This window comes from Pelodiscus sinensis, chromosome 31, assembly GCF_049634645.1.
Source record: "Pelodiscus sinensis isolate JC-2024 chromosome 31, ASM4963464v1, whole genome shotgun sequence".
NCBI classification, from domain to species: Eukaryota; Metazoa; Chordata; order Testudines; family Trionychidae; genus Pelodiscus; species Pelodiscus sinensis.
Genome location: NC_134741.1, coordinates 3125268 through 3141076, shown reverse-complemented (window position 1 = coordinate 3141076; position 15809 = coordinate 3125268). Strand labels below are relative to the sequence as shown.

At 51.8% G+C, this 15809-nt stretch overlaps 1 protein-coding gene and 3 non-coding genes across 4 annotated transcripts; 3 read left to right on the top strand and 1 right to left on the bottom strand.

Annotated features, from left to right (window-relative positions):
• Window positions 1-5030: 5030 nt before the first annotated feature.
• TRNAK-UUU (transfer RNA lysine (anticodon UUU)) lies at window positions 5031-5103 on the top strand. Its single transcript has one exon. It is a non-coding gene; the product is annotated as a tRNA-Lys (tRNA).
• A 3614-nt stretch (window positions 5104-8717) lies between these two features.
• Window positions 8718-8811, top strand: TRNAI-UAU (transfer RNA isoleucine (anticodon UAU)). Its single transcript has 2 exons — window positions 8718-8755; window positions 8776-8811. It is a non-coding gene; the product is annotated as a tRNA-Ile (tRNA).
• A 2544-nt stretch (window positions 8812-11355) lies between these two features.
• On the top strand, window positions 11356-12621 carry LOC142821471 (general transcription factor II-I repeat domain-containing protein 2A-like). Its single transcript, XM_075912469.1, has one exon. The coding sequence runs from the start codon at window positions 11356-11358 to the stop codon at window positions 12619-12621; it is 1266 nt and encodes a 421-aa protein (XP_075768584.1).
• Window positions 12622-15338: 2717 nt separating this feature from the next.
• Window positions 15339-15412, bottom strand: TRNAI-AAU (transfer RNA isoleucine (anticodon AAU)). Its single transcript has one exon. It is a non-coding gene; the product is annotated as a tRNA-Ile (tRNA).
• Window positions 15413-15809: the final 397 nt, after the last annotated feature.

Below are 15809 nucleotides of genomic sequence, written 5' to 3'. Positions count from 1 at the left end.
GTTCTCAGACACAGCCAGGGCCTGGGCGGGTACGTGGCTGTTCTGTGCCAGCGACAGGGCAGAACTGGGTCACTGGGGTCGAGGGCAGAGCCACACCCCCCCACTGAGACTCAGCCCCACTCTGCCCCTCCCAGCTGCTGCCCCTCCCCTGCTGCTGTTCCCCCCCCTTGCCCTGGAGACTTCTGGCTCCATCCCCCCCACCCTGCCCCTGTGACTATGTCCCCCCGGGGCGCCCTGCTGCCTGGGTCACTCCATTTCAATCCGACCCCCTCCCCCTTCCTGTCCCCCAGGTACCAGACTCGCTCTGTGCCCCCCCAGCTGCCCCCTTCTGACACGGGCTGTGACCCGCTTTGGGCCCCCCATCAGGCCACGGGCCCCGCTCCGCTCTCACCCCGGGGAAAGGCCCCATCGGGCCGAACTCAGTGCGCCCCGCCAGCCGCTCCCTGCCCCGCCCACCTGAGCGTCTGACTCTGTGGCGCGAATTCTGAAGGAGCTGTTGGGGCCGTTACTCGCCGGGCGGGGCAGGAGGACTCGGAGCAGCTGAGGTGAAGTGGGCAGGAGGATGCAGGCGGAGCAGGTGACATTTCACATGGGGGTGGGCAGATACATCACTGCGGGGCAGCGTGGTGAGGCTTGGGCGGGGGTAGAGATCATGTGACACTGACGCTGGATAAAACTGACAAGGTTGGGGGGGCGGGGCAACTGGTGAGTTGTTCCCTCTGCTGCCCCCCCCCCCGGTCCTTTCATCCCCCCCCCCCCCACCCAGATGTGCCAAGCGGACTCTGCCCCTGGAACTGCCTTGTCCTCTCCAGAGCCCTTAGGCTGGCACTGGGGAGGCCTGAGTCCAGGCAGTGCCCAGCGGAGCCCAGCAGGGGCAGAGGGAAGGGCTGGGACGTGGGGGTGGGGCTGGGGGCTGTTCTGAAAGGCTGCAGGCACCGTTAGACCCTTTTGCCCTTCCCTGTCTCACCCCAGCGCTGAGCAACACTCAGTGTTGGTCTGAGCATCCGTCCTGCTCTGGGACGTGTCTCTGTGGCAGGAACCTGCCCAGGCGGCTGTCGCAGTGAGGCCCCTCCGTGGCAGCACCGAGCAGTGAGAGCTGGGTGAAGGGGGAGGCAGGACCAGGGGCAGAAGGCTCCATGACTGTGTCAGAGGGAGGCCCTGCCCTTGCCAGTGGGGAATCGTTGCCTCTCAGGGGGGCCCAGGCCTGGTGGGTCATTTCTCCAGGTTACTGAGTGGGGGCTGGAGCCAGTTCTGTGTTGTCTCCTTCAACAGCAAAACTGAACACTGTGCTGGGCTAGTTTTGTGTGCACCATGGAGATTCCTGTAGCGCTGCCCATGCAGGAGAGGGGAGGGGCAGTTAGAGTCACCCAGCTTGGCCCCTTCTGAAAATGGCAGGTGTTGTCTTAGCAGTGAGGGAGAGGGGGGGAAAGGGTCCCTGAGTTAACCTCTTGGGTCACAGCTGCTGTAATATGTAGCAATGAGGTGAGAAAAATGACTAGGGAAGCTGTTACCTGGAAGTTGAGGCTGGTTTCCCTGACTGGGTATTGAACCCAAGCCACAGCAATGAGAGCCCTGGTGCCTAACCACTAGACCATCAGGGACATGTAAAATGAGCTTTTTTTGCTCACCAACACAAACCTTTTGCAGGCCATTTTCTGTCCACTTCAGGATGCTGGGGGAGGGAGTCCATTCTCTCTTGCCCAGAGGGGACAAGAACAGAAACCAAACAGAACATCAGAACAGCCAGATTGGGCCATGCCAGTTGTCCAGCTAGCCCAGGATCCTGTCTCACAACAGCAGACTATTTCATCCTCCCAAGGAATCCTCACACAGTTATTAAATGATCCCTCCTGTCACCCATTCCCAGCTTCTGGAATACACCAGCTAGGGACACCTGCCTTGTCCATCCTGGTTAAATTCCATTGATTGACCTTCCCTGCATTAAATTATCCAATTCTTTTTTTGGACCTTCTTGTAGATTTTACCTTCCCAACATCGTCTGGCAAGGAGTTCCACTGGGTGCAAAAATGTTTCCTTTTTAACTTGGTTACTTACCAGTTTCATTCTGTCACCCTGGTTCTTAAGTAGACGAAAAAATATTTTCTTATTTGCTTTCTGCACCCCTGTCATCATTACATAAACCTCTGTCCCATCGCCCCTTGCTTGTCCCTTTCCCAAGCTGAGAAGAAGAAGTTCCATGAACTCCTGGGAGCTGCTTTCCAAAGAAGAGGCATTTCCAGCAGAGAAGATGGCCAAGCCCAATCCCCCTACACAAAGCCCCAGGAAATACCAGTGGAGATTGGGAAAGCTCCCTCTCGGGCAGCGCTACGGAATGGATCTGGCTGGCCATTGGGGTGACTAACGCCATCAACAGACGAGTCCCAATTAGACTTCTCAGCCCAAGTGCAGAGACTGTGGAGTCTCCCACTCCCGGCAGAGGGGCAGCGCCCTGAGGAGGCAGGTCCTGAGGCGGAGGAGACCTTTGAAGGGAACAGAGACAAGGGAGACGTGAGGTGAGAGGAAGGGGAACAAGTCGCCTCTTCTCAAGTGAGACGTGGTGGGAAACTGCCGGTTCCGGTGCAAGCCGAGCTCCAAGGGCTGGTTCCTGCCTTGTGGCTCCATGCAGGGCCTGGCTTGAGAAGCGCCAAGAAGTGCTGTGTGTGGCCAGGAGAGAGGCTGCGGGAGAACGGTAGGTGTTGGAGCAAGCTGGGGCTGCCGGGTCTTGGGGGATTTGAGCATCAGGGGGGAACCTTACCTGGTTTTGTGTCCCCTTGCAGCAAAGGCTACAGATGTCCCAGAAGCTGGAGGTGCTGCCATTGGCCTTGGACTATGTGGCTGCTATGCCCTGGTCCCTGCCAAGGCACCACTGAGGAGCCTCAACCCCAGTGCTGCGGCCTCCCATCTCAGCCTAACCTGCCCAGCTGTCTCTCTCGTGCTCCTGACAATCAGCATACACATGCCACCCTGCACTAGGGGGCAGGCCCTGGAACTGCCTTGTGGGTTCCAAAGGGAGCCACAATAAAAGAAGATTTTTTGTTTCTGTCTGGCTTTGAGTCAGTGACTTTCTGCCCATGAAGCAAAGGTGAAAGCCAGGGACACCACAGAAACAGCCTTAAGTGCATCCTTTGAGCTCTCCCCTTTCCTTGATTGCCCTGTTGAAATGAATGAGGTGTGAATGGAAAATGAAAGGGGAGCACCTCCAGCAGCAGTTGCAAGGGTGAAGAAGGTCTGGGAGCCAGACCCAAGACAATACCTGCAAAGTGAGCTCATTAAGAAGACTGGACATACAGACAGAGTCAAGCAGCAAGTGCCTGCTCTTGGAAGAACTCTCTTTGAAGCAGCATTAGGAAGGGCGAGGCGATGACTAATTGGCTGCATGAGAGGGATAAATAGGAGGTGTCTTGCAGAGGGACCTAGGTTTTCATCTTGTCAACATGAGAGCGTGGATCCCGATCCGCAGAAGCCCAGCTCCACCCCTCCCACATCTAACTCACCTGACCAGTGCAGTGAGGGGGAGCAATGTTAGGTAACAACAAGATGGAGTCTGCTTGTGTGTGTGAGAGAGAGTAATGTGTCATATGCATATGATAAATATTGATTAATCTATGTACGTTCAATAAATGTGGCATGTTGCCTTATCCCTCTGAAAAAAATCCCGGGTGCTTTTCTTAAGCATAACACAACTACACTTAAGTTGCGGCCCTTGGCATGTACTATGTGTATCATTGTGCCTTCTGTGTGAGCAGAACAGAGGATTGGGGACAGGAGGGATTCATATATTTTGGAAAAGGGTCCTGAGTCCTGGCTCCCAGCCAGGAGCCTTGGCCCCTGTACAAAGTGCATGGTGGGAATAAGAGTTGGGGCAGCAGGAAAGGGGCTGGCCCTGCGAGTGAATCCTGCTACCTCTCATGTTCAGGGGAAGCACTTTTCCAGTGGAGCTAATTCTGCCCCACCAGCAACCTGCCTCCAGTGCTCCTGCCAGCTCTCTGCCCCAGTGTGGCTGGCTTTTGGGAAAAGTAAGTACTGGACTCACTTAGCCCCCTGGCCAGCTCTGCCAGTAAAGAGTAGAATGGGGCTTGCCCCTCTAACTGGAGAATGTGGGCATCAATGCCACTGTCTCTCACAGGCAAAGCAACCACTCAACTATTTGAGCTAACCCTCCTGTTACGATAGCAGTAGCTTTCTTGGTGACTCTTCCCTGCTCCACAGGGACATCTGCCTTCTAGGTTAGTTAGTCGTGGGAAAGGAGAAGGCTCCAAAAAGGCCTCAAGGGCAACTCTCAAGGAGACTCCCTGCAGCAAAGCCATGGGGGGTCTCTGAGAAGGCCCCTGCCCTGCAGCCTGTCCCACCTGGCCATTGTCATGGACTCTCTGTGAGGTCATCACCTCCCAACCTCCGTTAGCCAATAAGCTGAGGGTCTGCAAAAGACCCTTGTGATGTCACTGCTACACCCACCCCTGCCCTCCAGGGCTAATGTCCTGCCCCTGGCAGCCCCTTTGCATGGCTGAGCTGCTCCCAGGGGTGAAAGTGACACATTTCTTGCAGAGACTGTTCTATCGAGCACCATCCCTTAGGCGGGGGGAGGCTCAAGGCAGGAAGTTGGGGGAGGGGTTGTGATAGGACAGTACCTGTAAGAAATTAAAATCTGGAGTGTGGGAGACTCAGGGCAGGGATTTGGGGAGTGTGTGAGAGTGGGGGGGGGGGGCCCAGGGCAGGGGTGAGGATATGGAAGGGGAGAGAAGTCAGGGCACAGAATTAGGGATGGGGGGAGGCTTGGGTCTGGGACTGTGTGTGTGTGTTGTGGGGATCCCTCTGCTCTGAGCTCCCCGATGCCCTTTAACACACAAGGGCTTTCTCTGCAGCACACTTGGTGCCGTGAGAACAAAGCTTGCAAAGGGCTTTGATTTTCCTCCATCTCCCCTTGCTGCTGTGCTAAAAGAAATCCTGAAATGGGCCCCTTCGCCTCTATATTGCATCTCACCCCATCACAGTGAGAGATGGCCCTGTGATGGGGTGTGCTGCAATATAGAGCCTGGCTAGCTCAGTTGGTAGAGTATGAGACTTTTAATCTTAGGGTCATGGGTTCAAGCCCCATGCTGGGTAATGTCCTTGTATAACTCACATTCTCAGCCTACAAGCAATTCACTTTCACCAGGGTTTTAGAAAGAAAAAGTCTAGCCCTGGGGTCCAGCCAGGGGTGGCCCATGGTTATAGACAGAGTCAGCTGCTGCGGTGCCCAATAATGATGTCACCCCATTGATGGCTGTGCAGATCCCACCTCGGGCTGCTCCTGGGTCCAGCTTTAGCAGAACCAAAGAGAGAAGGAACTGCAATTTCCATCTTCTGAGGAGAAGGGAAGAGGATTTTCTTCTCCTCAGTTCTAGCCACATGAGCCCCAGCGAGGGGAAAAGATAACCCTCCGCCTGCTGATTGTCCCGTCAGCTTCTGTAGCTTCACCTCCTTCCACAGCAGCTCCAGCTTTGAGCTACAAATCTCAAGGGGCTGGTGAGGAAATGAGGAGCTGGCAGCTCGGGTTAGTCGCTTCCATGAGAGCAAGAGGTGGAGTGTTCACAAGGTGCATTCCCCTCCCCTGCAGAGCAGGGTGTTAGAAAGAGCTAGGAACAGAACAGTCAGCCAAGTTCCATCCCCTGAAGTGTGATTCTGTGCTGTAGTGGTTATCATGGTTGATTAACCTCCAAAAGGGCCCTGGTTCAGAAGCAGAGGATCTTCTCTTATTGCCGCTCCCCTGGGTGCCCATGTAAGTGCAGCTGCTGCTGACCAGCCTGTGCCTGGGATGAGCCCAACTCCCACATGACAGAGGGAAGTAACATCAGCTGATAATGCCCCTAGGTGCCAGCCTGGGGAAGGGAGATGAATCAGGCCAGGCAGCTTCTAGAGGCTTGTGGCTTGGCCTCCCCTGCCCTGGGAGGCTGGTGCATTGGGCCGTCTCTGCCTGCTGCCTCCCTTGTGTGACTAGCCCAGTGTAACAGGCCAAATGTCGGAAAAGCCTCTTCCAGAAAAAGCTACACAAATTGGGTTTTGAAATTGCATAGGTTTTTCCAGGAGAACAGTGCAGTGTAGACATAGCGGCTACGTCTACACTGGCCCCTTTTCCGGAAGGGGCATGTAAATTTCAGCAGTCGTCATAGGGAAATCCGCGGGGGATTTAAATATCCCCCGCGGCATTTAAATAAAAATGTCCGCCGCTTTTTTCCGGCTTTTAAAAAAGCCGGAAAAGAGCGTCTAGACTGGCCCCGATCCTCTGGAAAAAGTGCCCTTTTCCGGAGGCTCTTATTCTTACTTTGAATAAGGGGCCAGTGTAGACGTAGCCAGCCTGAGTTGCTGAGCACTGGTAGGAGACAGGGGGGGACAAAGCAGTCTAAAGACACCTGCAGCCTTTCAGAACAACCCCCAGCTCCAACCCCAAGGACCAGCCCTTCCCTCCACCCTCACTGGGGTCTGCTGGGAATTGCCTGGATGCCAGCCCACCCCAGTGTCAGCCTGAGGATTGACTGATCTGTAAAAGCTGCATCCTGGAAATGAGGAAGCAGCTAAAGTGACTCTGGTGGGATTTGAACCCACAACCTTCAAATGTCTAGCTGGGCTCACATTTACCATTGCAGCTTAAGTCCAACATGCTTTCCATTGCACCACAGAGCGTGAGGGGCTGCTTGATATCTCCACTCTCTGCTTTGCAGCATGGCAATTGCTGGGGGTCTGTCTCTTTTGGGAAAGGAGGTAAGAAAAGGGAGGGGGCCACTAAAATTAAAGGATAAGAACTAAGCAGTAGTTGGAGAATGTGGGCATTGATCCCACTGCCTTTCATGTGCTTAACAAGCATCTACCACTTGAGTTAATTCCCCTGCCTGCGAAAGCCTCTGCTGCCTCACCCACCTTGTTCCAGAGCCCACAACATCCCTGTGGCTGCCCAAATCTCCTTTCTGAAAGGGCCGCTTGTGAGACTGACACCCGTGGGGGGGGAGGGGAAGTGCAGCAAACACTGATCGTCTGGATGGTAAGCCCCTGGGTCTCACAGTTTGGCGTGGGGGCCCGGCCTCCTTTAGGTTGGTTCCTTCCTGAGGGCACAGAATTAAGAGAGAATTCCTTTGCCCTGTAGCAATCTGAGTTGGCCAGAGAGCAAGTAACACATTTTTTGTTCACATATAAATACAGGAGACAGTTTTCCCATAGTAATGATGGCCAAGTGGTTAAACAGTTGGCTTAGAAATCTAAAAGTGTTTCCCTGCACAGGCTCAAATCCTGCTCACAGTGAAGCCTGTGTTTTGGTCACACTCCTAACAATGGCTACAAGCTTGGCTACCAGCTGTTTGCACATCTGGACCCAGAAATATCCTGAGCCTTGTTTCTGTTAGCCAGTTTCTTTTCAGCTCACTGCAAACTGCCTCCCGGCTGTAGGTGAGGCTGAGTGTGCATGAAACCAGCGGTGCCTGACCAATGTGTCTGCTTTTCCTACCATCCCTCAATATGTACCTGCAATCGGCTTCTTTCAGTTGAACTTGGCTTTGGCCCCACAGCAGGAAGCCAAAGGGAGCAAAGAGCAGAAGTGCAGGATGCTGGTGGGGTGCCCTCTGGGTTTGATTTAGTAAGTCTTAGTTTGACTGGCTGAATTAAGTTCCAGAAGATTGATCACACCGATTCCTCTCCAGCTGGACGTGGTTCTTGTTCTTCTGTACAGATCTCAGCCTTGGTCAACTGATGGGAATAGAAACCAGACACCCAGCAGGTTTGAACTGGTTTCAGTTGAGGGACCCGTCTGCCTGGTTTATGTGCATTGGCACAAGAACACACGAGGGGTTTGCTGACATTTTAAGAATCCCTATACAATAGAAATCCATGATTGACACACCCGGAGGTGCAAATGTTTCACTTAGGATAATCAACTTTTGGCCACGCAGAGTGTCCAGAAGCCACTTCCCTGTTTGCAGCTCTCGAACTTAGCCCAAGAGTCGAGAAGCTGCACTCTTCCACCCAAAAACCTCTGGCCTCATCTCTCCCCAGCTTCTTCTTGACCCCTCAGTCGAGTCCTTTCTCAGGAGGAGCTTCTAGGAACCGGCATTCCAGGCTGCAGGGTGGGTCTGGGTTCCCACAACCTTAGGATCAATGTGAGACATGATCCCAGGCAGGGGCGGCCCGTGAGCCTAGGCAGCTGCCTAGGGCGCCGCTGGCCCAGGCACACGTGATGATGTCATGGCCATTACTGGCCATGCAGGCAGGGGCACCGCAATCAGCTCCCTGCCTAGGGTACCAGCTGCTGCAGTCGGCCTCAGGCCACTCCTGATCCAGGGGAACCATCTCCTGGAGCTTCTTCCTGCCCCATGGAGCTCAGGGCAGGGGGATACAGGGCTGGTGTCTGTGAGGTGCCAATGTGTGTAATACACGGCAACATTTCTCCTTCTTCTGCTGGAAAGGGAGCCAGATCATTCCCATGAGGCCACTTGCAGAAGGGGCAGGGTCCGGAGAGGTGAAGCAGTCAATTGGAGCAAGCAAGGAGACTAGCGTGTCAACTAGCTGAGAGCCTCAGGCACAGAACAGAACATTGACTCTGGCAAGCTGAGTTCAAATCTCAGTGAGACCTTATGGTGAGATCTTGGTTTGTGCAAATCCATCAGAATTGATCTTGCCCCACTTGTTCAATTCCACTTTGTGCTTCTTGACTTTTTCAATCTAAGGACTTTGAAGAAGCATCTAACAGAGTTGCTCCAGTGGCACAATGGGTCAGTGTACAGTACTTATATGACAGTACTTGTAGGAAACATGCTGAGGCTGTGAGTTCAAACCTCACCTGGAGCAGTGGTTTTTAGTCCCTGCTGGGCTGGCCCTTCCAGTGAATGCTGGGATTCCAGCTCAGAGGAGAAGGGATCAGTGAAAATTCCCCCTCACATATTATGGCCTCTTCAGAGTGAATGCGGGGTGGCCAGAATTCGAGGCACTTAGTGAACCTCAGAACAAGGAAGCCAAAAAGCATGGAGCATGAGGACCTCCCAGCAACCACCCCAGGACCTGCAGGTTCTACTGAAACTTGAACTCAGATGACAAGACTCAGAGTCATTAGTGCTGCTCCTTACACCATGGAACCTAGACATTGGGGATGGCGTAGACACCTGGGACACTTAGGTCTCAGACTGGCCTCTGCACTCCTGGCTTCCCTACAGCTGCTTCATTTCTCAGGACTCTCTGGCTATGTCTACACAGCATATTTATTTTGGAATAAGCTCTTCTGGAATAGTTATTCCAAAATAGGACATCTACACTGCAGGGAAACCTCAAAATGAGTCCAAGGAGGCTTCCCTAATGTAGACGTGCTACCTTGATTTAGAGCCCCAAGTTGAATAACTTACAATGGCCCTGGGAAGGGGCTATTTTGAAATAGCAGAAGTAGAGCATCTACACAGGCCTCATTTTGAAATAGCTATTTTAGAATAGGCATTATTCTTTGTACAGTGAGGTTTACAGAAGTCGGAATTAGCCGTCCGTTATTTCAGAGTTATTTCAAAATAACAGAATTGCTGTGTAGATGCTCACATTGTTATTTTGGAATAACGGCCATTGTTCCAAAAGAACTTTTCTGTGTGGACAGAACCTCTGTCCTGCCCCAGCTCTGCTGCTTTCATAACAAACTCCTTGTTAGGACCAGTCACAATCTGGGGTCACTGAGGGTCTGTCCCACCAGAGATGTGTGTTCTACAAAAGCCACTTGTTCCTTACCCACTTCTCAATACTGGCTGCAGACACTTGTTTTGCATGGGGGTGTAGCTCAGTGGCAGAGTGTTTGACTGCAGATCACACGGTTCTTGGTTTAAATTCAAGTGCCTTCTGTGAGAGTGTCTATTTCCGTGGTCCCCAACATGGTGCCCGTGCTAGCATTTTAATACTACGCACATTCACCCATTTAAAGCAGGGTCGGCAGCCTGGGGCTCGCAAGAGAGTCTGACGCGGTGCTTCGGAGGCTCGAGCCCCGCCCCCACCGCAGCAGGCAGTCCGCGCAGGTGCTTCAGCAGCTGGAGCAAATCCCAGGCTGGTCTGGTCCGGCCGTGAGGCAGCAACAGCCCCCCTCCCCTCACTCGCAAAACAGCTGTGGCGGGGCCCTTTGTGATGCAGGAGCTGTGAGCCGGCAAGGGAGGGTCCCTTATGGCTGCTTCCGCCCCCCCCCCCCCCCGCACAAGCCCATTGGCTGGACCTGGACAATGGCAGCTGCGGGAACCTACCAATCCCCAAGCACATGGCCAGGCAGCTCCTGTGGAAGAAACTGGAGAGCATTGTGTATCTGGCTGGTAAGTGTCCATCCCCCCCCCCCCCCCAGCTACTCCCACTCTGACAACTTACCCACAGAACTCTCCTCCCAGACCCTGCACCCCAATCCCCTGCCCTGAAGTGCAATCCGAATCCCTGGCCTGACTCCCTCCCCACCAGTAAAATACCTGGTATTTTCAGTTTCTCATCTGGAAAGCCACTTGGGACATTCTTCCCCTGCCATGTGGAAGGGAGTGTGAGATTTAAAGGTGCCATGATTTTTTTTTGGGGGGGGGGGGAGAGGGTGCTTTTTTTGCTCAACATTTGGACATCCCCCCCTTTTTTAATAATGCAGAATTTTGTTTAAAAATGAATTACAATATAATTAAAATAAAAATTATCCAACTTCTATCAAATTTACCCAATTCACATTTAATATGAAAATAGCCTTCAATTTCACATTTGACACCTTTTTTCTAATTTTTCTCCAAAGGGGAGCCCGCGAAACTGTGATGCCCTGGCCCGCAAAACTTTCATCTGCCCCTTACTGATACTGCTGTTTTATCGTGCTTTGCGATTTATTATTTTTATAACATTTTGCCCAAAATGAGTGGTTCAAATAAAAGACAGCGTACGTATTATTTCAATGCAGAGTGGGAAGAAACCTATCGTTTTATTGACAATAAAGGGAAATGTGTTTGCTTATTGTGCGGTGGTACTGTTGCAGTGCCAAAAAAACATAATGTTGAATGCCATTTCCAAACTAATCACAGCTCTTTTGACATTAGCCATCCACCTAAATCTGAATTGAGAAAGAAGAAAATTAATCAACTCAAATCAAACCTATCTGCACAGCAATCTGTTTTCACTAGATAAGTAGTAAAGTCTAAAAGTGCTACTATTGCTTCCTTTAAAATTGCTCATCTTCTCGCAAAGAAGAAAAAACCCTTTCAAGATGGAGAATTGTTGAAGGAAGCATTTTTGACTGGTGCTGATTGCCTGTTTCAAGGATTTTCTAACAAGCATGAGATTTTGTCAGCAATACAAGACTTGCAGTTATCAGACAACACAGTTACAAGGAGGATACATGCAATTTCAAACAACATGCAAACTCAGCTAAAGGATGACTTGGAAATATGTGACTGGTTTTCACTGCAGTTCGATGTGTCGACAGATATATCAGATACAGCACAGTTGGCAGTTATGGTGAGGATGGTATTTAGTGACTTCACCATAAAAGAAGAGTTACTAAAAGTATTACCTATGAAAGGGCGAACAAAGGGTGAGGACATCTATAATTTATTCAAATCATACGCAACATCAATTAGTATGCCACTACACAAGCTGTCTGCGATCACCACTGATGGGGCACCAGCAATGATGGGCTGCACCAATGGATTCATTGCACTCTGCAAGAAGGATGAATCCTTTCCAAAATGTATGTCTTATCATTGTATTATCCACCAAGAAGCTTTGCGCGTCAAAGTTCTTTCTTTTCAACATGTCATGAATGTCGTTATTAAAATAATTAACTCTATTCAAGTGAAACCTTTGCAACACCGACTTTTTAAGGCCCTGTTGGAAGATATTGATGATAAACAATCTGATCTTATCTTGCACGCAGAAGTACGATGGCTGAGCAAAGGTAAAGTTCTTGCACGTTTTTTAAGCCTAGTTGAAGAGATCAAAGAATTTCTGAAGTCCACAAATCAGAACTTCGAGCAACTAGAAGACTCCAGCTGGTTAATGGACTTGGCTTTTCTTGCTGACATAACTGACAAATTGAACATTTTAAATCTTGAGCTCCAGGGAAAAGACAAACATGTGGCTCAAATGATAGGTTCTGTAAAATCATTCAAAGCAAAACTGATCTTGTGGATGTCACATATGAAGACAAAGTCTCTTGTACATTTCCCAAGCATGAAGAAAATGGTATGTGACAGTGATTTTAACCCATCACCATTTGTTATCCATTTTCAAACACTTCTGCAACAATTTGAAAAGAGATTTCAACAGTTCACCATCATTGAGCCTGTAGTTGCCTTTCTTGTGAATCCTTTTACTTCCCAAATAGAGGTAACAGAAATGGCTACCTCAATTGCGAGTCTCGTTCAGGTAAGAACAGAAGAAGTGGAACTGGAGATTTTGGACCTTCAAAATGATATTGTTCTAAAATCCTGTGCAACAGATGAAAACTTTTGGAATCTGATTGACCAAAAAAAGTTTCCTGCCTTAAAAAATGTAGCATACAAAATAAAATCTTATTTTGGTTCCACTTATCTATGCGAAGTTCTGTTTTCAACAATGAACTTCATAAAATCAAAGTACAGATCTAGGCTTACAGATGTTCATCTTGATGACTGCTTATGAACAGGAATATCATCCTACTTACCCAACTACGAAAAATTGGCTGAAGAAATGCAGTGCCAAAAATCATACTGACTTTATTAGAAAAACCACATAAATTACTGTGGTTTTTTTCACTATTTTCCATTAGGTGCTGATGAGCGCATATGATTAATTTGTGTTTAACTTTTTTTCATATTTGTTTGTTTATTGAAAGCCAGATACAAGTGACAATACAGAGAATATTCCTACTTCAAAGTAGGAATAAGAGATCCTCCGGAAAAGGGCTTTTTTCCGGAGGATCTGGCCAGCGTAGACGCTCTTTTCCGCCTTTTCTAAAAGCCGGAAAAAAGCGGCGGACATTTTTATTTAAATGCCGCGGGGGATATTTAAATCCCCCGCGGATTTCCCTATTACGATCTCAAAAATTACCATGCCCCTTCCGGAAAAAGGGCCAGTGTAGACGTAGCCAAGGGCTTTCTCTGCAGCGCACTGGGGAGAGAAACCCCTGAGCCAGTGACACGGACTGACCTGGGCGCAGGCCAACGAGGGGAGTTTTAGTGAAGCTGCATGTGAATGGATCCATCTAGCAACCACTGCTAGCCACACGCACAGGGGGAGAGGACTTTAGCCAAGGAAGAGAAGGAGGTTAATCAGATGCTCAGGAGTTTCCAGTGCTGGGCTGTGGCCAAGATGGATGGGGGGATGTCACAGGGCACTAGCAGGGCCAGGGGAGCAGAGAGGGCCCTGCTGCACTGAGAGACATGGCAAAGCCTGGGATTGAGCCAGGGACCTTTAAATATTTCATCTTAGGCTCCTCACACTGAGCTACCCATAAACCCCTCTAGTCGGTTATTAACTGTCCGGGATGTCTGGCAGCCGTGTCACAAACATGATGCCGTTGTGCACGGCCCAGGAAGGCGAGACGGGTGTTTCCTGCCACCTACAGTTTGACTTGCTCCTTCCCCCCATTCCTGCCTTAGCTCCTTGGCTGACCTGGCAGCTGAAGTGGTCGGGGGCCCAGCAGCCTGGGCAGGGAGTCAGGTGGCCAGACCCTGGTGGCAAGAGTCTTGGTGCTACTTGTTTCCCTGCCCCCTCTGGTGCCCTCACTCCTCACCCGCAGCCCCTGCTACCTGCCTGGGACCCTGTGCTGTGTCAGACGCTCAGTGAACCCTCCTGTTTCACACGGGCTGGGAGTGGCTCTGGGCTAGGGCACAGGGCTGTGTCATTCCCTGTGGGAGCGGGAGGCCCCCAGAGCCCAGAGCGAGTGGACTCCCCAAGGGGCGCATGGTGAGAGACAGGGGGCTGGCGGCTCAGGGAGGGGGCGGTCCCAGGAGGCAGAGGGGCACCTGTTACTCTCAGCTGGCAGCTGACACTCTGCTCCTTGCTTCCCTCCCACTGCTTCACCTCCCAGGGCTTCTTTCTCCTTCCCTGTCCATAGCAGGCAGCTATACAAAGGCAGGTCATCAAAGCAGACACCCCTTTGGCCAGCATGGCCTCTCAGGGCACCCCCGCCTGCCCCGTGCTGAGAGCCAGGCCCAAGCAGGAAAGAGGCAGGTGGGCACTCTTGGCACCAGGGTCTCACCACCCATCTTCTTCCCATCATCAGCAGCCACAGTCCCTGTCAGCCATTGGGTCTGCCCAGGAAGGGGGCAGGAAATGGCCAAGTAGCGAGTTAGGATGTGAGGGGCAGGCAAAGCTCATCTTGCCCTGCAGGGCCACCAGCAACAGCATCTCTTGTGCCCTGCTGGGGAGTAAAGCATCCCTGAGGGAGAAGTGGTGATGTCAGAACAGCCCCCATAGCCACTGAAGTAGCTTAGTGGGGGGTGCATTAGTGTGCAGTGTTAAGGGCCCCTGGTTCAATCCCAGTCCTTGGTGGAAATCTTTGCTCCTGTGGCTGAGCCCTTGTGTGGGTGTGTCTACACTGGGGTCTTATTTCTAGCAAAGTAGATACACCAGAGTTGCACGTGAAGCAGGGATTTAAATAGTACATACTTCATTTGCATACTCTCACCCATGCAGTGTATTGAAAGTGAAAGGGAGCTCTGGGGCTGCTGCATTAGTTCAAACCAAGCCCCTTGGTTTGAACTAAGGTTACTCCTCTTTTTTTGCCCTCTGTGCCTCCTCCCCCCAAACACACCCCCTTCCCTCTCCCTCTCCCCCTGCTGGTAACACAAACAGGACTTTTCCCTGCTGAAAGAACAAACTCTCTGGTTGGGAAATGTAGAACTGGAGAGGGGCTGGGGAAAGGACCTGGGAGGGGGAGGAGGCTGGGAGGAAGGGCTAAGGCTGGCACCTTCCTCTGGTGGTCCCACTGCCTCATGTCAGGGGCCTCAGCAGCACTGGGAGGTGGCTCCAGGGGGAGAAGCTGGTTCAGGGGAACTTGAGCTGCTGGGCCACTGAAGCAGGCCCCCAGCAGTAGCCTCTGTGCAGGGCTCTCACGCTCCAGGCCTTCCAGTCATATTGAGTCTCCCTGTGTGGCTTGGGCTCCAGAGCCTGCCCCCCCCGCTGGTGCCTTGAGGTAGCTACTGCGGCAGCAGGAATTTGGTCATCAGTTCCCCTGCTTTTGGGGACAGGAAGCCAGGCCAAGGCCCTTTAGCCACTGGGGTTGTGCAGGCTGGAGCCTTCCTCTACCAGATCTCTGCCCTGCTTCCTGCAAAGCTCACATTTTTGCTTGTTTCTGCTTCCCTGTCCATAGCAGGCAGCTAAAGGAAGGGAAGTCACCAAACCAAACACCCCTGTGGCCAGCATGGGGCTTGAACCCATGACCTTGGCATTATTAGCACCACACTCTAATCAGCTGAGCTAGCCAGCCTGCAAAAATGCAACTCACCAGTGGCCCTTTCAAGAAAGGCACCTCAGACTGCTGCAGGGATGTCTCTGATGCTGCCAATGGCTCTTCTCTGACAGGGCCACTAGCTGGTTTGAGGGTTGGCCAAGGTGGCTGACAGCCGGCAGACCCAGGGCAAAGAGGCAGCCGGAATCTCTTGCTGCCAGCACCTTGTCTCCCAGCTTCTTCCCTGCCAGCAGCAGCCACAGCCCCTTTCGGCCAGTGGGTCAGCCCAGAAAGGGACACAGGAATGGGGCCTCAGATTCCGAGTGCTGAGCGCTGCCCTTGACACTATGGGACCTGAACCAACCTCTCCTCACTCAACTGGGCCAAACTGGTGCCCCAGTTCATGCCCACTGGGACCTGCTTTACTTGGTTTCCT

Bases quoted from the DNA above. Each gene is read 5' to 3' on its own strand.
- LOC142821471 (XM_075912469.1), top strand. From the start codon at position 11,356: ATGCAAACTCAGCTAAAGGATGACTTGGAAATATGTGACTGGTTTTCA.